Source organism: Paramormyrops kingsleyae, chromosome 16 (genome assembly GCF_048594095.1).
Source record: "Paramormyrops kingsleyae isolate MSU_618 chromosome 16, PKINGS_0.4, whole genome shotgun sequence".
NCBI classification, from domain to species: domain Eukaryota; kingdom Metazoa; phylum Chordata; class Actinopteri; order Osteoglossiformes; family Mormyridae; genus Paramormyrops; species Paramormyrops kingsleyae.
This window is the reverse complement of record NC_132812.1, coordinates 9197926-9218730: the sequence shown is the minus strand read 5'-3', so window position 1 is coordinate 9218730 and position 20805 is coordinate 9197926. Positions and strand designations below refer to the sequence as shown.

The 20805-nt window shown below is 51.6% G+C and overlaps 1 protein-coding gene across 5 annotated transcripts; it reads right to left on the bottom strand.

The window, feature by feature from the left end:
* Positions 1-150: 150 nt before the first annotated feature.
* On the bottom strand, positions 151-20370 carry epb41l5 (erythrocyte membrane protein band 4.1 like 5). Of its 5 annotated transcripts, XM_023826974.2 has the most exons (25): positions 20112-20369; positions 19076-19264; positions 16402-16506; positions 15005-15047; positions 14659-14737; positions 13879-13923; positions 12825-12877; positions 11912-12032; positions 11650-11737; positions 11440-11528; positions 11215-11305; positions 10724-10893; positions 10297-10403; positions 10076-10094; positions 9799-9838; positions 9588-9703; positions 5541-5692; positions 5268-5359; positions 4850-4996; positions 4706-4770; positions 4197-4304; positions 1758-2025; positions 1622-1666; positions 1428-1540; positions 151-1311 (listed from the first exon to the last, which is right to left on the bottom strand). In XM_023826974.2, exons 2-25 carry the CDS (start codon positions 19253-19255, stop codon positions 1254-1256), a joined length of 2394 nt encoding a protein of 797 aa, XP_023682742.1. In that variant the 5' UTR covers positions 19256-19264; positions 20112-20369; the 3' UTR covers positions 151-1253. The 5 variants fall into 5 exon arrangements, with proteins under 5 accessions (XP_023682742.1, XP_023682739.1, XP_023682738.1 ...); XM_023826971.2 differs by having other exon boundaries at positions 1428-1666; positions 16402-16503; positions 20112-20370; XM_023826970.2 differs by having other exon boundaries at positions 1428-1666.
* Between the last annotated feature and the right edge of the window lie 435 nt (positions 20371-20805).

The following is a 20805-nucleotide window of genomic DNA, read 5'->3' as shown; positions in this document are numbered from 1 at the left end:
CTCAGATTCTGCCAAAATGCACCTTCCAACCTTTATGGCGTCTCCCACTCTTACACAAAGATGGCAGTGTGGGCAGTTGTCATGCGAAACAGAACAATGTCACAGATCCACGAGTGTCACCAGTCACAGATCAAACGAGTCAACAGGATGTATGAGTGTGAACGTTTTACTTAGAAACGCTACATTGTAAAAAACTAAAATATAAACCAGCTCTGTGAGCTTCTTTACACCTAGATGATGCTTAAAATGTACAAAGGGGTGACAAAATACAAAACAAAACAATAAATACACTGAGTGAGCTACAGCGAATTGCACTTACAAAGTGAAGGTTCTAGAAGCATTAGGGAGAAGCACATTTCATAACAGCAATCCGTGCTTTATGGTCCGAGGGGCGGTGCCAAACATTCCCAAGCTCAGCCTCCTCAGTGATAGGGTGTGTGTGCTTTTCCAGCTTATGAATTCCGAATGACACAATGAATCCCAGTTAGCTGAGACTCACTGCCCTGTGACCGGCGTATGGCCTTTGGGCTAAACGGTCACCTGTCACAGTGCAGCTATATAGCACAGTGAGCTACGCGTTTCAGTTTCCATGGTTATATGATACTAAGGCAGATAAGATTATTGCATAATATACAGAGGAAACAATTCCATTTGCTTTAGACGTATTTGCATCACCACCCCCTTGCATGAAGGTCTAACGGAGTATCAACACAGTCGCACAATTATTCAGAAACAACTCTAGTGCCGGAATTACAACAGAGTACAATCCAAGCAGGACAGACGCTACAGAGGTGCCTACGGCATGCCATAGGGCAGTGATTTGGGGTACAGCTGCAGCCGTCCCCTGGGACTTCGTCAAGGTCTCCAGGCTGTGTCAGGGTCAGCTCTGGGTCACCTGGTCCGTGGCAGCAGGTCTGAGGTGGCACGTTCCCAAGACCTCAGTGAGAACGAGTGGAATGCAACTGGAATGTGGTCTGGCCCCAGAGCTGGAGGCCTTATCTCATTCTCTAATGAAAGGTTTAGTATTTCCATGCCTATTTTCAAATTCCCCACATTACTATCATCAGTAACCCTAGAAGCAGTATATCAGGAGGCTTATGGAAATGCCATAGTCCACGGTGTGCATAAAAATAAGAATTAAAAACCTTCTAAGATCTTCCAAATGGAATGTAGCTGAAAGGAAGGGCACCCGGCCAGGTGGACAGGGAGGTGTATGATGATCTGTGATGGAGAGGCAGGCGCCCCAGAAGCCCTCAGAGCTCGGTGGTCAGCAGGCGTGTGGATTTGGGGTACTCCTCCTTTCTCACCGTGCTGGTGGACACACAAGCTGCTAGTTAGCAATTGTAACTCACCACTTCTCCTTGGTGCAACAGGGTTAAAGTCCAGCAACATGGAGGTTGCCCACATCATACTGAGGAAACGAGTACCTGATCACAAAACGTGCGTGAGACATTTGGGGTTGAGCGCCTCCATCGGGATGGAGAGGAGCAGCATTCGCAACATCGTAGTCGTCCAGAAGGCCATTAGTAAAAACACCCGTCTGTCCAAATGGGGCAGGGGGGTCAGAGGTCATCAGGGGAAGGGTGGGGGGATGAGGAGGTTTCTGCTGAGCTGAACTCACTGCAGCCGTGGGCACGATCCAGCGCGGCATGATGACGGCTTTGGGCTGCGCGGATCATAGAGAGGGAGCTGGTGAGAATCTGGGGCGTAAACCCAGACACCTTGGGCGTGTGCGACCAGCACCGACACAGACTCACCACCGGGGGGGGCTCTGAGAAGTCGATCAGATTATCGCACAGGGGGGCCATCGGCTGCTCTGGCTCCACCGAGGTCACCTGTGTCTCGAGAAGCTGCGCAGATGGCGGAGACGCCGGCACGACGCGCTGTGTCACGTCCACCGACGCACCCGCCGGTGACGCCTTTGCCATGATGGCCGGGGCCTCATTCACGGGGACAGTAGGCAGGTGGGAAGCCGCGTCGTCAGCTTGCACCTCCTCGCCGCGGACGGCGGGGCAGTTCAGGTCCCTTAATCACACACAGGGTTCAGAAGTGGTGCTCAAGCTCAACAATTTGGACAAAGCTTCTAATGACATACTTTATGACATAATTTGGACTGCCTGATACAATTTTTATATCGTCTCACACACAGCAACCGGATGGTTAAAATCAGGAAGGGCCGGCTCGCACACTGAATGAAGGGGGGGGCGGGCATTAGGGCAGGATGTAAGCCCCCACAAGCCCAAGACCTGCACGGCTTTGGAGGGCAGGTCTGAGGGGAAGCAGAGCCACAGCTAACAGAGACAGCAAGAAATAAAAAGGCCCGTCAACGACGTTGCTGCTAAACCGAAGCAGTTTCCTGTGCTGTGATGATGCCGTTTTTACCATTTCCATTCAGGCGAGCTCCTTACACGCGTACACACACAGTCGCACGCGTACACACACAGTCGCACGCGTACACACACACACACACACCTCCCTGCCAAGTCTGCAGGAAGCCAATTGTCACGGGTCTGCTAAAATTCCAAAGGGAGTCGGGGTGTGAAATTGCCACATCCCTCATCCACATGAGAGGAGCTACAGCAGATACAGTCAGCGCCAGGGATCTTTATAAGATCCTTCTCTCCCCAAAAAGCACCGGAGGACCAGCCGGCAGGGGGACTGGCCTGATCACAACTTCCAGCCCTGGTCCTTCAAGAAGGTTGGAGAAAGCTCTACCACACTCCTAGAATCCATGTTCCTGGGTCTGGAGCCAGTATCGGGCCTTTGAAGTGGGGAGGGGGCAGCGCCAAGGGTGTTTATGGGGCAATTAGGGCCCATTCACCTTGACTTTGAATGAAGATTGTTTCCGGAGTCTTGTTGGCACATGCAGAATGACCAATTGTGATGCTCGCAGGGACGACCTGGTCCAGCCACCCATCTGGCGATGCATTGTGATGTTCTGAGGCCAAACAGGCCCATGGGCATTTAAACAGAGGGTGCTAACTAGCATGCTTCTCATGTCACCAAGTCTGGCAGCAATGTGGCCGAAGGCAAGGACCCAAAAAGATACTGATCTCACTGACTTAATAGTGCTCCTTTATTAACCGACGCTCTGCCCAATGTCCATAACATCGACCCAACACCATCAGTAGCTTGGGGGGGTGCTGTTGTTCAACCTATTCTGAGCCAAACATCACCAAACAAAACATACAATATCTATCCATCCATCTATCTAGCAGATTAAAAAAAAAATCTAGGTGACATACATTTCAGAAAGGGTCATACAGTCCCTGGGGTAACTGGGGGCTAAGCATTTTGCTCAAAGGCCCAACTCTGCTGACCCTAAGACGTGAATCGGCAACCTTCTGATCATGGGTACAACGGCCCACCTTGACATATATAGACACTATGTAACATCATTTAGATCTGACATTATACACTGGGACCCTTTTCTCATTATATAAACCATTCGGTTTAACAATGAGTCGTGTTTTTAGTTGCAAATACATCTGTACAGGTGTGCTGCTCTTTGAGGAAGCAAGAAGGCACTCTGGTGCAGCTATATGGGCAGAACAGACTAAAGACGGAAGGTGCCACCTACTGGCTGAAATGAAGATGTGCAGCTTCGACAGCTTCATGGAGACCCTGTCTCATAATTCAGTAACTCTCGCTGATTTTCATGCAGCACGAACAGTGTAAACAGCAGAGATACGTTGCCCTTGATAAACTGTCATTAAAATGATAGACTTTCACTGCCCTGCTTACACTGGATAGGTATCAATCAGCAGCAGGGTGTGCAGCCATGGGCTTAATGGCATGGGCCACGTCAGTCTGCATGTTAACAAAATACAGCGCTAATCTCTAGCACAGTTTTATTTTTACTGAGACTGATAAAGTGACCTTTCTCTACAATTCTTTATGTAAACATCAGCAGAATGAAACTGATACCATGGTGTAACCGATGTCCCAGTATGACCACCAGAGGGCAGCACACAACCAAGAGGAAATTTCCACAGTGTTTATTGTGTGTGTGTGTGTGTGAGGGGGGGGGGGGGTGGTTCCAGTGCCTCATTGGCTACACAAAAACCCCATTCAAAAAAAGGTCTTATTCCCTGTACAAGGGACTGCAGCCAGGACCTCCACCTCATCTACAGCTCCTGGAATATCCACAGGATAAGATGATCTGAGATCAGTGTGGACTGCCCCCGGAGGCTCACCTCGGCCAGGCACAGGGCAGGGCAGCCTGTACCTTCAGCTCCCGGGACCCCTGGTGCTCAGGCTGCCTGCTGGTGGACGGGGAGGGGGCCCCACCAGACCCCTTGGTGCTGAGAGAAGCAAAGGGAACAGTATATCCATAACCTGAGTACAGGGGGGCTCATCGCATCCGGGACACAGGGGGTGCTGTTCTTTCAGTACTCTGTGGTGGGATTACAGCCCTTATTAGGAAATGAGTTGCCCCCCCCCCAAACAGTGTCAGGTCAACACACTAAGTAAAGAGCATCTGAATGACCTGGAGTCTGGACCTGGTTCTGGCCGGCTGGCTTCCTGCAGAAAGCAGCAGCTAGTGTGTGTTCAAAAGCTCATTATCCCATTGTTAACAATCCTGGAAGTCAGGGCCGGGCTGGGGCGGGGCAGGTCGCGGGTGACATCACAGCCCAGGCTATTCGCGGCGGTAAGGAGCTTTGCAGCGGGATGCTGGTGAGCACACAGCCACTGGAGGGCATACCTGGCTGCCTGCTCCTGCAGGTTACAGTTCTTCTCTCCCATGGGTGCGTGCTCGTCCCTGAAGCCCTGGGAGGGAAGGACTATGTTCGAGGTTTGCCAGTTTAACAGGGAGCAGCACTGTTCATCACGCTTGAAGGACACTCACAGCGATGTCACTCTCTGCTGCCTGGCCCCCCGCTACCTTGAGGGCGGCTTCTGCTTGAGCTTTGAGGATGTTGCTCTTCAGCTCCTCTGGGGGGCGCAGTGGAGATACCCCGCTGAGGCACTTCTCAGTCAGCTTCTCCACATCCCCCTGAGGGGCAGAAAACTTCAAGTCCCCGAGACTGAATGGCCCTCAGGGGCCGACAGATGATTCAAAGGGCCACAGTCTATCCTGAGGCTGCAGTAACCCATTTTCCCTCAGGCATAATCTCAGACACCTCAGTAAGCGGCAGGTCCTGGAGCCAACTGAGTAACCCAGCATTTGATGCTTGACCTATGTGAAGTTACCGGGGGGGGGGGGGGGAGCACCATATTCATGCCCCCCCCCCCTTGCCCTAGGACCCCCCCAGTGCACTACCGACCTGGTTGTTCATGTTGACGTTAATGTCAGCTCTGCCCGGAGCCTGGATGAGGGAGCTGTCAATCTCCAGCTGCTTCAGTCTCACTGCGGCCTCTAAAAGAGTCAGAGAAGAAAGACACTTCATTCACAGCCAAACACGGACTTCCCGGTAAGTGAGAACATTCTGGAAGCTAAGGGGCCCCATTTGGCTCTGCGATAACTGACCGATCATTATGCCAAGTCCCCCTTTGCTGAGCTAAGCTGAGCCGCAGCCCCTCAACCCTGAGCTCTTCACCGTTCAGAGAGATGTTCCTGTCCGCTGTGTTACCGAGGGCTGACACGCTGAGGGCCGCATCCTCCGCCGGGCCCACTGTCGCCATGGGAACCGCCAGCAGCACGACCTCGTCACCGGACGCCTCCTGCAGGTCCGCGATGGCAGGAGGCCGACTGTAGGGGCGGGAGGACAAAGGGAACTCAGAAAGGGAGGCGAAAAACAAAGCACCGCACGGAAAGTGCCGGAAAATCCTCATTTGATTAAAAAAGTTCCAGTTACTCACCCGCAGCCAAGCAAACGGTGGCCCGTCCAGCAGCGGCTCCAGACAGCGATCGCTAAGCTGGCCCAGAACAAAACAGGCCACGAAACCGAGACCACGGGGACCGCGACATTCTGATGGTGTCCAGTGTTCCGGCAGGTTCCACCAGATCCAAATCACAACAGCGCAAAGCAGAGCATATGCCTCGCATGGACTCCCGTTCTATCTTAAACTCCCCCTTCCCCCCGAAACGCTCGGTACAGAGACGGGCAGAGCTGACCGGATGAAAGGGTTACGGTCGCAGTTACGGTTAAGACGAGGTGCATATGGAAAAAGGCCTTTAATAGGCGCCGTAGTGAATCCACCCTGAAGGTCAGGCCTGAGGAAGCGTGTCATGGAGGTGCTTACAGCGCAGAGCAGGGTGTAATTAATACATATGATAAGTTAACTAGCCGAGAAGCCAGAAATGAGGAGCCAGAAGAAGGTGACCCCCCCCACCCCCACCCCGCTCCGGCTCAGCCTTGCATGGCTGGAACACCCCCTCCGAACATGGAGCATCTTCCGTGTGTCCGAGGGAGATATCCCACGATTCACCTGCAGAACCAGCGAGCCACCGGTCACACCAACCGCAGGCTGCAATAAACGTCATGGAGGCCAGTCGCACAGACGGCCGGGCCCGCGGGCAGCACCCCCACAGCAGGGAACGCGTATCTGCGGGCTCAGACCACACAAACACAGCGCTGTCTATACGCTGGACATTTTTATTGGTACTTTTCTGAGGACTTAGGGAAGAGAGCATAAGGTACGCAGTTACAGGGGAATGATACCGCTGATCAGGCGAGATTTCAGATTACGGCTGTAATGACTGAGTAAAAAATCCGCAGTCCTGATAGATGGGCAGCATAAAACTGAACTAAACATGGGATTTACTACAGCCTTTATGATTTCATATGTCCAGATTGCGGGGAAAAAAAGGGAAATTTACATATAAAGGAATAAAAATGTAAAGGGGACAGCATGAGGTGGGGTGAGCAGTGAGAGTTCCTGATGAGCCCTGAGGGGGGCGCCGCTGGGACGGTCATGTCCTCTCACATTAGGCCTTCCTTTAGGGGTGTGTCCTCGATGGCGTACGACACCTGCACATTCCAGCGATCCTTTCAGCGGGGAGCTATTGTCCCTCCCCCTCATGCAAGAGTTTCATTCTGGGGGGGGGGGGGGGGCAGGGAGGGGCATGCAGTTTCACCTGACCAGAACAGAGGCGCCTTTGTCTCCCTGGGGATTCTGGCGTGATTTTATTTTTATTTTTTTAAAAACCATCCATACACTTTAGGAGCCGTGGGGAGCAGCCTGGGCCCTTGTGGCAAGGTCAGCTGGGGGGGGGGGGTGGGAGGTGGGAGACACAAGATTAAACACATGACAGGAGGAATGTAGGCAGATAGAGGAGCTGGAGCTGATAAGGCAGACAGAGAGAGAGAGAGAGAGAGAGTTCTAGAAGGCAAATATGAAACCAATGGCACAGACCAATAGCAGCTTATAAACACAGGCCATACAGACAGATCACAGAAGGGCAGCAGGGCTCTAACAGGGCATTCAAGCAGCATATGGCATGCAGGACATAGAGGGTCTTGAAGGTTAGTGCGGAGGGGGGGTGTTTAGTAGGGGGGTTTGAGGGGGGTTCTGGGGTCCCTCCACAGCAACAACAATCCCTAATGGTCCAACACGCCGGGTGCGGCAGTAACACCGCGGTAACCAGAGCACTGATGCTGACAATTATCGGATGCTAGGGGATTATTTAGCACGGTATTATCGAGCATTCTTGTCAGTCTGACTAATGAGATGAATTGGCTTGAGTGTACCTCGCTTACTCCGGCCGAGAGGCGGAGCTTAAAGCACTTTCCTTCCCACATGGTTACTGGGGGCGGCTCAGCTAGCAGACTCAGCGGGTTAGGTCTCTGTGTCTGTGATCAGAAGATCGCCAAGTCAAGCCCCAGCCTCGGCAGAACAGTTGTGTGTCCACGGGCCCTTGAACAAGGTCCATAATCCCCAGCTCCAGGGAACCACACGCTGGCTGACCATGCACTGTGTGCTAGGTGAAGAGAAGCATTCCGATGTCCCTCTACTTGTACTTGTGCAAAGGGCAAAATAAAGAATTTGTCAGAATGTATTTATCAGGATAAAAGTAAGCCTGCAAATTAATGTGGCTTCATTCTGAATACAGAACACAAAGCCCTGCACAGAGTTTAAGGTGATACAGATCCGTTTGTTGCATTGTCAAAAAGAGGGTTTATAGAATAAGACTTAGATAATCTCTCTCAGAAATCACCCAGCTGAGTCTCTAGGTATCGATACATAATCCACAGATATCTGAAACCATGGTTATGGAAACTGCGGATACAGGGGTCCCACTGTACGTGTGTGTTTGTGTGTGTGTGTGTGTCTCAAAGGAGAGCATGATGCGATACGTGTAAACTAAAGCATTCCTACGCACCTATACAAATGGCACATAGGCCAAGAGTGACACAATCAGCCCTTCATTAAAAACGTCAGCGCAGATTTACACTGCTGGACTGTGATTGGACAGCACCGTTAAATACGAATGGGCCTCTGTCTAGCTGTGGCCAAGGAGAGCTTTCCCTGTTGTAAGGCCAGCAAGTCAGCGAGACACACCGGATTGGACGATTTAAGGGTTGAACGTGACAGGATATTAGTCCAGAGCAGGAGGTCAAGAAGGACCGAGGGTCACAATCAAATCACCATGGAGGGAATGTGGTGAGGCCCAGCACAGTACCGCAGAGTAGGAGTTGCACCACACCTGCCACTGATTGGATTATCGCAGAGAGAGATGATATAGAAAAAAAAATGAATCAAGAAGGGAGAACCAGCAGCGACAGCCCCTCAATCAAAAACCCCGGAATCTGATTGGTCGAAGCGCTCTACAGAGGGCGGGCACATGCCTCGCCAATGGGTACATACCTCGCCTTGAGAAATGGCTGCTTGCACTCAGCACTTCAGGCTGGAACAAATAATGTGCAGTTTTAAAACTATTAGCCATTGATCTACCAGCATGGACGGGCATCGGGGAAGCCTGCAGGTAGAGATACCCACCCTACACCTCAAGGTGGTTATACCTGGGCCCTTTAAATGTGTAGGGGAGAGTGGAATAGGTTTGAGTGATTAGACTGGTCGGCAGGTATAGATGAAGACCAAGTGAACGACTGCTGAATCTCAGTACCACGTCACGGAACCGTTCCGAGCCGACTGAATAAAGCTGACAGCTCGTCTGAGCAGGAAGCCACAGGGAAAGAGGCGAATCAAACCAGCTGGTGCCTCCAGCGCTCACACAGCCGGGCTCATTCCATTATCACCCTGCCAGTTACACTCTGCTTGTATTCACAGCTCCAGCAGCAGTAAATTACCTGACTGTATGTGCACACGTCATGCGAGACACTATTTATACACGCAGCGCGAGCAGAGCGTAGGAGCCGCCCGCGTGACGCTGAGGCAGGCCGATCATCCCGCCGCGGTCGCTAATCTGTCTGTTTACACAGCAGCAGGTGACGTCACCCCAGCGGGCACAGGAATGGGTGATAAGAAGAGGAGGAAGATCCCGACTACTGCTCCCGGCACGGCCTGGCCAGACCGCTCTGTCTCCAAGCCGCCCGCCCCCCACACCCACCCAGAGCTGACGGTGCAGAACTAACAGCCTTCTGTTGTCAGACACTGAGTGGAGGAGGAGCGGCCGGGCGACAGCAGGGTGCCGGATTAACCTACATTAATGTTCTTATTGTATTACGCTAAGGGCTGCTCACCTTCTCTTCTCCGATTGGCTGGCTCCGGGACTCCTGGAGAGACACTCGATTTCCATTGGCCCAGGGTCAGTAGGCAGAGTGGTGACTATGGGCAAGGTGGGCCAGGGACTCCGGGGCTGAGGGGACAGTGACACAAAGGCGTCCCTCAGCAAGTTTGTACAAACAGGAATAATATCCCACTCATGGGAAACTCGTCCCCAAAGCTCAGTACCTTGGCATCGCTGCTCTGATCCACTCCGTTATTGTGTGTCCTTTACAGGGGGAAAAGAAGAAAGGTTTACACAAATTTTTTTTAAAAAACAGCCCAAAAGGCAGGGTGGGACTGTACTCATATGGCCACGGGGGCTGTGGGGGCTGCTGGGACTCGGAGCTCCACTCTGTGGTGTCGGTCAGGGTCAGAGTATTCAGGCCACCGTCCTCGAAAGTGAAGCAGGACTCCCACAGCACCCCGCCATATCCCTCATGGGCATTAAGGGGGCAGTACTTACTCATGGTTCTTGTTAACAGCTGTTTGAGAAAAAAAAATTGGGGGGGGTGGTTAGTATGATTGTCTCGGCTCATATAGGCGTCAGGATTAATGTCCTTTGATGTGTTCAGGGTCCTAAAAGCCCATTAGATCAATGCATTCACACGACTTCATACTCAGGAAAGCAGAACAGCGGCACTTCACGGGAGCAGTGACCCATGCTGGCCAGTAGGGGGCGCTCACCCTTGTTTGGCAGAGTCCTCCTAGAGTAGCGCCGGCTGGGTCTCCTCTCAAATGAGGCAGAGCGCCGGGTCTTGCTGGCCTTCGTGGTCTGATACTCAGTCTTTCCGCTGGGGAAACAGCACTGGAGCGGTGAGTACCAAATGCCCCCCAGTAGGGGGCGGCATGCTGACCCAGTACAGAAGGGCGTCTGATGAGGACCTCTTCCCGCTCTGGGTCATGCCGGCTCCCCTCACTCTACCTCTGAACTCCAGGAGATGTTTGGATATGGAACTGACCTCTGGTGACTAACATTCCCCCCAAAAGGTAAACAGGAAGTACTTCCCCCACATTTGTATATAAAGGGTGCATCAGGTTACCAGGCTACTCCTCCTTCCCCTGTCTTTGCCCAGGAAAGCAGGCAGACCCCACACACACAGGCCTGGCCCACCTGTAGCGGAAGCGGGAGCCCATGCGGATGAAGCCGGAGCGGGTGGCGTTCTTCTGGACAGGCCCTCGCAGCCGGAAGAAGGCGTGGTGCTCCACAGCGCACTTCCACAGGTGCTTGCAGGCTTTGGGATGGTCCATGCGGAACACAAAGGTATGCTCCTGCTCCTTCCCCTGTGCGGAAGGTGACAGACCTTAGGTGCTGATGCTACCCACAATGCACCAGGCACAGCAGGGGCAGAACGTCTAAGCCACACATCCTGCCAGGAAGGTGATACCCAAAAGCTCCATCAGGCCAAAATAGTCCTATGATAACCCTAACCGTACACAACCCTCACCTTAACCATAAGTAACCAAACAAAATTCAAGACTTTTGGCTATTCTAGTTTTTTTTTGTTGTTTGTTTTGTGGGGACCTGAAAAATGGCTAAAAAGTAACAGGTTTTACCACATTGTGGGGACATGTGGTGTTGTGTTAGGGTCAGAGCAGAATGACCTCCTTAGCCGGCCGCATCACCTGGTCATCATCTTCCACCACCACCAGCGTCAGCTTGCTCTTCTTAAAGTCCAGCCGGGTGATCTTGGGCCTGGGTAGGGGGGTGGGGTCAGACTAAAAGGACAAACCAGCAGCACCCCCCACCCCCCCCAACTGGCGTCAGTACAGACAAAGAACAGATCCTCTCCGCCAGGACAGAGGTTGTTCTCAGGAAGTAGCCCTCACCAGAAGAACAGGCCGATCTTGGTCTCGCCCTCGAACACCAGCACCCCAGTGGGGGTCAGACCCAGGCTGTAGTCATTACCGTCGCGCGCCTGGGAAGGACAGAGATGGTACAGAGCGTCAGACACAACCCTCACACTCCATAAGCCCCGCTATGATGTCACATTGAGCAGAGCGCCCCCTTCAGGCAGTGCATCCTCCACCACAGCCGACCTTGACCGTGTGCATGTCCACACCGTACATCTCCAGCCACTTGGCCTTGTTCAGGTAGTTGATCTCAGCCTGCGCTGGTGTCTGGCCTCTGGGGTGGGGTGGGGGGCGGGGGGGGAGATACTGTTTAGCTGTCACAGTTGCCAAGATCCTGGGGTAACACTTAACCTTACGCTTAACCAAAGACACCCCAACACACGCTCCCAAATCTGATTTAACACATGACAGCAGTATGCTGGGTGTCTGTAGGAGGCGACTAACGCACCTGCATCCCTTCCAGGCGTCCAGCACAGCCAGCTCCATGTCCTCCGTCTGCTGGGGGATGAAACGGAACTCGGACACCAGATCGGGGCTGTGTTCGGTCGGGTCGAAGTCCCCGAGCTCGCCTGGGAGGCACGGACAAAGCACAGAAAGGCTCTGAGTATCGCCCCACTAGAGGCCACAGTAAAGTTAACGAGAATCTGAGATGGCTCTCCCACCATCACTAACAAGAGTGTATGTAAGGTTCTTCACAAGCATATGACCAGCAGGCTGAAGGACACCTCCCCACGTTTGAGGTTAGGTGTGAGCTACTGGGTCCCGTAGCTTAATGAAGTGAAGATGCTCAGACTCACAACACCAAACCCAACACCTGTGGGTTTATATGCAGACCAGCCGCACACCATCAGCCTGTATGGGAGGCACAGCGTTCACGCCCCACGGCGCCCCCACAGACACATGCAGGGAACGCAGCTTTAACCGAAGGCAGAGTCAAATTAGAGGGTGTGTCCACTACCCAGAATCCTTTGCAGGTGAGGACTCCTGGCTGGGGGATGATTTGAGTCAGGTATCAAGAGGGGAGTGTTAGGTGGAGATGGGGGGAGCAGAGGGGGATTATAATGAGCTGGCATGTGCATGTGGCTCCAGATTGGGAGGGGGGGGCAGGGTGGGGTGGGGGCTGGCAGACAGAATTCCAGTTGGATTCATCAGCTCCTCCAGCCTCCACATTCCTTTAGGCCAGACCATGTTATGGAAACGAAAGTTACACAGCATCATAAACGGCATGATAAATGGCCGCACATCTCATTCCGGGCCTCTGAGATTATCAAACCCCACCCCCAAGTGAAAAGGCCCGGGTGACAGGAAACGATTTACATGAAGGAGGGAGGCAGGGCATGATGGGAGATGGAGGCGCTTACCCTGCAAGGCGAAGGCAGCCAGAGCTACAGCTGTGTCAAAGGGACACTCCAGCCTGTGGGGGAGACAGAAGGACGCCTAAGGGGTGGGGATGAGGGTCTGGGGGCCGAGTTTGCCGGGCTGCTTATGAAGAACACAAACCATCCAAAGTCTCACGTGTACAAACTGCTGTGAAACTGGATCCCACAAGAATCCACCAAATTCAAAGGCCGAAATAATCTACTAAAGCATTCTACCACACGGTCACAGAAAGCTGAGTAGATGTGCAGCATCTGTGAGGAGTTAAACAGGATCGGATTGATATTTATGTTTGTGTGAAGCACAGGGGTCAAAGGTCAGCAGCAAATTCCGCTTCTCTTCCAAAAGCTCTCCGTAAGCTACATGCACTGAGGTTAGATTCAGGGCTCGATTACGTGAAGTTTGTTCCAGCTTTTGGTTTCAGGAGAACGAGAAAGCAACAAAGGAAGTTACTCATGGTGAACTCAGCATGAGACTCTGGACTCTGTGGGGATAATTATTATAGTCGAAAGCGAAACTGATCAAACTACAATAGTGTACATTTACGAGACGACACGCCTCGTTTGTGATTCAGTGTTCAGCTGTATTGTCTAATAAAATAGGGACACATTTATCACCTAAACAATCTGAATTCAATCAGCTCATCACCTGCGAATAACATGAAGCTTCTCAGCAGCTCTTACTGCTAATTTACACGTAACCAACATGTGACCATCCCAACCTGAGAGTAAGGACAGGTGCGAATGGGCTCGGCCGGAAGGCTCTGCCGTGATGCACCATCTGCTGTGAGTCACACGGGGGTCATGTGACACCACCTCAGCTGACCATGTGCTTGTAAGCCAGCAAACTGGCAGTGCCACAGAGCAGCCTGATCATAAAACCACAGCCATAAAACCACCCATAATCCTCTTACCAGCCTTATTTTGACATCATTCGGCTATTTATTATTATTTATCAGAAACAGCGTGAGCAGTGCGGTCGAAATCGCGGCCTCTTGGAGGCGCTGTGGGACCTGCGATGGTAGGGAGGGATACTCACTTTCCACTCAGGATGTCTTGCTTCAGCTGGAGCACAAACAGATACCTGTTGGGTGGGGGAGAGCAGCTATCAGCATCACCGAGGACACAGGGAGACACACACACACACACACAATCACACACCAGGACACACAGACAGGGACACACACACACACACACACACACACACACACACACACACACAGACAGACAGACAGACAGACACACACACACACACACACACACACATGCAGGGTAAACATATCCTTATGGGGACCGCTCATTCATTTCAATGGGAAAAATGCTAACGCTAACTATGACAACCTTAACCCCCACCCAGCCCTAACCATAACCATAAGTAACCAAACAAAATATAAGAGTTTTTGCATTTTTAGTTTTTTCACAGCAGTCACCGATTTTTATAAAATAGAGTTTTCCCTTATGGGGACCAGGAAACCGATCCCCATAAGGGAAAAAAAATGGATATTTATCACATTTATGTCCCCATAAGGATAGGTAAACCCGCTCCAGGACACACACACACACACACAGACACACACAGACACACACACAGACACACACACAGACACACACAGACACACACAGACACACACACAGACACACACAGACACACACACACACCTTCACTGTGCGTTGAGGATGTTTACCTTGCCACTGCATCACAAGAGCCTTTGCTGAGCTTTGTCCTCATTACCATGGCAGCATAACATCAAAGGGTCCTACAGGGCCACACAAACAGGCCGTGCCCCCCTACCCCCACCTCTGACCCACGGACGCTCACCTCGTCAGCTCCTCATGCAGGTTGTTTGGCTCAGAGGAGTAGAATTTGACCTTCATGTGAAGGCAGTAGGGGGGGCCGACTGCAACACACAGCGGGGTGGGGACATTACTGCTCGTGCCCATGCAGAGCAACCAGACGGCCCTCGCAGACTGCTTAACACACTCATCTAGCATGTGCATCACGAGGAACATGAGCAGAGACACGCTGACCGCACCTCAGTCTGAAGGGCGCGGCGCACCTGCGGGAGGGGGCTCACGCGAGTCACGCGTGTCAGGCCGTGTTTCCCGGCTGAGGCCCGGGAGCTGCCGTCCGGCCAAAGTGCAAACGTGACATGAACAGCACTTACTTTTCACCTGCTTTTTGATGCTCTTCGTAACGTCCAGCCAATGCTGTAGAGAGGAAGAGAGACAGGAGATACTGGTCAAGCAGCACAGCACACTCCCCAGCAGTGATGAGATGCCTGAGCCACCCCCCCCCTCCCCCTCCCCCATCACCAACGCTGCCCAGACGGCCTCCATGACACTCGGGAAGAGCAGATGCTGTAAAGCCGCAGCTGTGCGCAGCGATCCAAGCGGAGTGCAGATTAGGGATCTGGGGGTCGTGTCACATCGAGACGGGGCCAGGGGGAGCGAGGAGGTGCTCCGCGGGGCAGAGGGGACGCACTCCCTGGGTGCAGCGACTCCCTGCTCCCCAGCACCTCCCGCACATTCCACACGCAGGACACACCCACACAGCTCTCTGCTTCCTAAATGCTGTTGCAATATCTACATAACCCAAACAATTACAGACTGACTGTCAACATGTCATTAAACCTCCAGCATGCCTCTGATTTTTACCTGTGACCTAGAAACAGAGGCCCACAGGCACACACCCCCATAGACCACACCCCTCCAAAAACCACAACCACACCCCTTAATTACACACGGCCACACCCCCATACACCACAGCTCCCTCTCTCCACAACCACACCCCTCAATTACACACGGCCACACCCCCATAGACCACGGCTCCACCTTTCCACACCCTCCAATCACACATGCAGGGTTCCCCCTGGAGTTTGATTTCAATTCTTCACTTTTCTTTGTATTTTTGCTTCTACTAATCAAATTCCTCACTTTTTTTCAGCATCTATTTTTTTTAGTCACTCTCTCGCCGCTTCTTAATAAATTAATCATTAAACTCACTGAATATACATCTCTTCTGACAATCACACTGTGATTGGTCAACTAACGGCATGGGCGAGTCACGAGTCTACTTGATAAGGTTGGGAGAATCGTGAATACTGTGTAAAAATTTGCGTGCTGGCGTGCTGAAAACATGATGTATAGTACGCATTTCGGAAATAATGTTCTAATTACTATATATATAAGGTAAGCTAATACTTTCCCGGTGTTTCATAGTACCTTTGAGAGGGACATTCTAAAACGCTTAATGTGAAAACGCTTAATGTGGTTTAATGTACCAAAATAGCGACCAATAATCACCAAATTTCGCACACACACATCTGGTCATAAAGACTTTCACCTGACAAAAAATCAAAACCGAAATACAAGGAATATGGACTTTATTTTACATTAAGCCTTTTCCTTATAATGGGCGTCAATGGAGGGGAAAACGCTTAACGTAGTATAAAGTCCTTATTCTAAGCATTTCGGGTTGTGCTCCACCCCTCCAAAACCCACAGCCACACCCCTCCACAAAACCTGAGCACAAACCCTGCCCACAGCCCTCCCTCAACCTTACCGGGACTTGGGCGGAGTCCATGAAGCGCAGCCCAAAGTAGTCCTTCTCCACGATGTCCATGTGATACATGATCTGGTCAAACAGCTCCTCTCCTTTGGCTTTCTTCTGTGGAGGGCAGACAGCATGTCAAACACCCACGGGTCGGAGATGTGACCAAAACCCGCCGCTGTGAGATGCCATGAAGGGCAGCATTTGTATGAGTGTGAATGTAAGCAGCATCCCTGTCTGTAAGCACTAGCCTCCCCACGCTGAATTACTCACTACCTTCAGCACACACTGCGGCACGCTGTAGACTTTCTGGGTGTCACGGGGCCCCCAACTCCCTGAAGCACCTTGTAGCATGAGCCCCCCAACAGGAAGACACAGGAAATACATCACCTGCCTGTGATGTCAGCCCAGTTACCACCAGACATTACATCCTGGGCTCATATGTAATTTCCCCATAGGTGTGGCCTGTCCATGCCCGCAGTCCCGCGTGGAGTAAACAGCAAACTGTCGCTGCTGCACCACAAACACGGTCACAGCACAAAACACCCCCCCCCCCCCCCCATTTCACTGGCAGCTCAGAAACCTAACTCTGAAAACCCAAGCCAAATTCCTCCCAAGGCACCCCTGCCCTAATGAACTCCTCCCCCCCCCTCCTGGGTGTTCAGCTGCCTTGTGCAAATCTCTGCACTCCTCAGCCCAGCAGCTCCCACACAAAGCGTGGGGGGTGGGGGGGGGGGGGGATAGGTATCCACGGCAACAGATCGCTGGCCTCAGACACTCAGCCACGTGACGCCCAAACGGCCAGCCTCCATTGTGCCGTTCTGCTCTGGTGGACCGGCGACCCGGCCAGCAGAGGAAGAGCCTCTCTCCGCCTGAATCCACCAGAACCACCGACCACAGAAACGCTCCAGCACAGTTACGACCCAAAGGCTGAACAAGTTCGGCACTGCAATTATAATGTGCGTCTTTAAAGCTGCGGGACAGTCAGAGAGGCCTTTAAAAGCCATGGGGAGGGTGGTGGTTGGGTGGGGGGGGTCACGCCAAGCTCAGGGAGCACCCCCACCTGCGGCATTCCGACAGCGGCGGCTACATCCCCGGCCAGTGGGGGGAGGGACATGAGGCTGAGGGGCCGACCGACTCTGGCCCCCCTGGCATTCCAGGGGGAGTGGACCACGGCGCCCTCAGCATCGCAGACTCCCCTCTGCGGTACCTCATAGTGTTCCTGATAACGTGCGCTTCTCTTGGGAAGAAGCAGAACACGAGCTTCCGTCTGAAACGGGCACTCTGAGGTGGATTGAAACCAGATCCTTAACCACATCTGATAGTAAAATCCACGCACCCCCAGCGTCTGGTTAAAATCATCCAGGGGCAGGGCAAAGGTTTCCCACAAGGCAGCGGGGGCAATGATTAACCCCCCCGCCAGAGCCAGCAGCAACATCTCAGCGCATCAATCATACCCACTTGTCCTCAATTGTCAATCATATTCTTTACATATATTATTACAAGGCGTTGGGTGACTGAAAAATGCAATTTTTCAAAAGTTCACGTGAAACATCGTTTGAAAACTGAGGACACTCTTCCACATCGAACCTGCTTAAGTCACATTCAGATGAAGGACTATGATAACCTATTTAAAAAGATCAGGCAGAATCACTGCCCCCTATGGGACAGGAAGTATGACGGCTTAACTGGGGAAGGTGACAGGACAAAGGATATCAGAGCTGTGCTTGGGGTTAGACAGCTTCACGCAGACAAGCGGCGTGAGAACCACTTCAAGACAAGACTTCAAAAGTAAGATCCTGCATCCAGCATGTGGTTAAAGGGACCTACTAAATCAAAGAATACAGCAAGAGCAGCCATGCAGTTTCAGATAAAGAAAAGCCTCCCATATGAGTGCCAAAACAAGACATGAACCAGCCATCTGCAAAACTGATAGATAATAACCATAATTATAATCAAAACAGGGCGTTTCCTCTGGGGTCAATAAAAGTATTCTGAATCTGAATCTAATAGGAATCTAATAAGATCTAATAGTCCTCTAATTCATACGCATGATAATCCCAGAGGCTGATACCTCAGGTATCTCCTTGTCTCAGTAACAAAACAGCCAAAGACCCAAAGGGAGTCAGGTACAGGGTGACTTATCCAGAAGCTTCACAGGCAGCCCCACAGCCCATGGACCCACCACCAGTCTGTCCCTCAGAAGAAAACCCGTGACAAACTTCACAAAAGCCCCTCTCTATAGACACGGCAGCGGTAAGGAGTGTCCTGAAAGCAGCAATGCAGGGAAAAGCTGGCAGGTCAGCTAAGAATTCGGTTTTCGGAGAAGGAGGTAACGGACTGGGGAGATGGCCAGAGAGCAACCAGGAAGTAAGGATGGAGAAGCACCTTACACCAGGAACTGGAGTCTGCTTCACTGAGTCTTTAGAGTGCATTATGCTGCAGCTAAAATAACACATGCAGCAGATCCCGGCTCATTAATGAGGCATTCGTGTTACTTATTTCTATCCCGTTTGGACTGTTAATTGGTGTTGAGTATGATCTCACTGTACCAAAAATTCTTTCCGAGGAGGGGAGTACCCAAAAAGCAATTAACTAGCGTAATAAAACAACCACCACCAACTTAGGCATGTCCAACAAATAAACAGAGCCGATCGTAGGTAGAGAGACAGGCAGACAGCCTCACCGGCAGGTCCACGCTGACATCGGTGCCATCCAGCAGGGAGACGCGGCAGGTGATGACCGACTTGGCGTCTCCGGCCGCCGGGATGTGCGTGCTGGCTCTCTGCGCCTCTCGGAGGCGCGCCTTCTCCCTGTGCTTGCGCACGGACCGCCGGCCCAGGGTCCGCCGGAGGAAGCTCAGCATAGTTTGGGGCTGGGCCGGGAACGTGGGGGAGGGGATGCTCCTGTCAGACTGTGCCCGATATCAATGTAACAATACATAGGAAACGCGTCTGGGGGATGATCAGAGTAACAAGTGTAACAGTACCCGCAAGTTAGAATAATCGCCTTTTGTTGGATGAATGTATAGATTACCGACCGCAGACCTCAGATAATATTTACAGTCCTTCCAGTATCGGGGCAGGTACAAATAAACTTGTGGCCTAAATGTACGTAAACTCTCTAGTTATCAAGGAATCCGGGATCAAGGAACCAGTTATAGATTGGAGTGAATGGAAGTGTTAACCACCCTGCTGAAACTGAGAAAAGGCAGCATTGCCGGCATTAAAATGCGAATTACAAAAGGTTAAGACAACCGACCGCACATCATCGTTGATGCGTTTAATGCTAAAAATGCGCATAACATTCTCTACTTGCATTTCACCTGTGCTTCTTGTCCCGTTTATACTGTAAACTTAACCAGATTATCGTTTATTTTAAATCACAAACAATAAAGGGATAGCTCCTTTAGCTCTGTGTTTAGTTAATCGTGGGACTTTTTTTCTTTCTGCTTTCTACAGGGTTATGCTGTTGATAATTATCTGTAAATGATGCATTACAGTTTTAATGCATATTATATATTAAATATTGTGTACACCGGAAAACAAAACAGTTGTACTATACAGCCTATGTAAAGTACATTTATAAAGCTGAACTATTTTCTTATTAAATGAAATGAGCCGCATCATCATGCCCATCTTGGTAGTTTTATAGACGTATAGGCAGCTCCAATAACGTCCCGCTGAAACGGCCCAGGGCAGCGACGCCAGCAACAGGTTTACCTCTTTTAGAGATGCTGGAGCAAGAGCCGCGTACTTCCACCTGCAACCTGAAAAGTGTAGCGCGATGCAGCCCCCGGCTGTCTTGTCTTCGATTAGGTCTGCTGGAAGTGGTCGTGCGACTGACTCCTTAAAACAGGTCAATTAAATCCCTCTGGAATGCCTTATAGCCCGCCATAGTGAGAGCTGGGACCCCGAGGCAGCGCTTTCTGAGACTCAGAAAGAGAGGCGGCGATAGAATCCGCGAGAGGCGTGACTTGATATCACGGGGCGGGGATATAATCCTTGGAGGCGGGGATAGAATTGCTAAGCGGAAATGACGTTTACCGCTACTCTTCGAAACCAGCATGGATTTGCACACATCAGGACTGGGCGAACCAATGTGCCGCGACTCAGCCAATCAGGATCCGAATATGCCGCCCCATTCGTTGTCTCAATCAGTGTGTGCAAGGGCGGGTTTGTTGTTTATGGGGCCCCACTCAGTGTAGTTACTGTTTGTGGCCAACAGCCCCCCCCAAACCTTGGTGTGGGATGTGTGGGGGGCACGCAAATTCGTGGTTTTAGTTGTAACCGCCGCTTTGTATCAAAATTAAATGTTACATTACCAAAGAGTTTACATGAGATTGTGTTAGATCTTACCGTCACCTGTGGTAACACTGGTAATGTAAGACTTATCTGCTAATTAGAATAGCCCACG

Excerpts from the sequence above, each read along its gene's own strand:
- epb41l5 (XM_023826970.2), bottom strand. The coding sequence starts at position 19,255 with ATGCTGAGCTTCCTCCGGCGGACCCTGGGCCGGCGGTCCGTGCGCAAG. Across the intron at positions 13,924-14,658 it reads CTGCATGAGGAGCTGACGAG|GTATCTGTTTGTGCTCCAGC; the intron begins GTGAGCGTCCGT and ends CCCACCCAACAG. Across the intron at positions 4,305-4,705 it reads CTGCAGGAGCAGGCAGCCAG|CACCAAGGGGTCTGGTGGGG; the intron begins GTATGCCCTCCA and ends TGCTTCTCTCAG.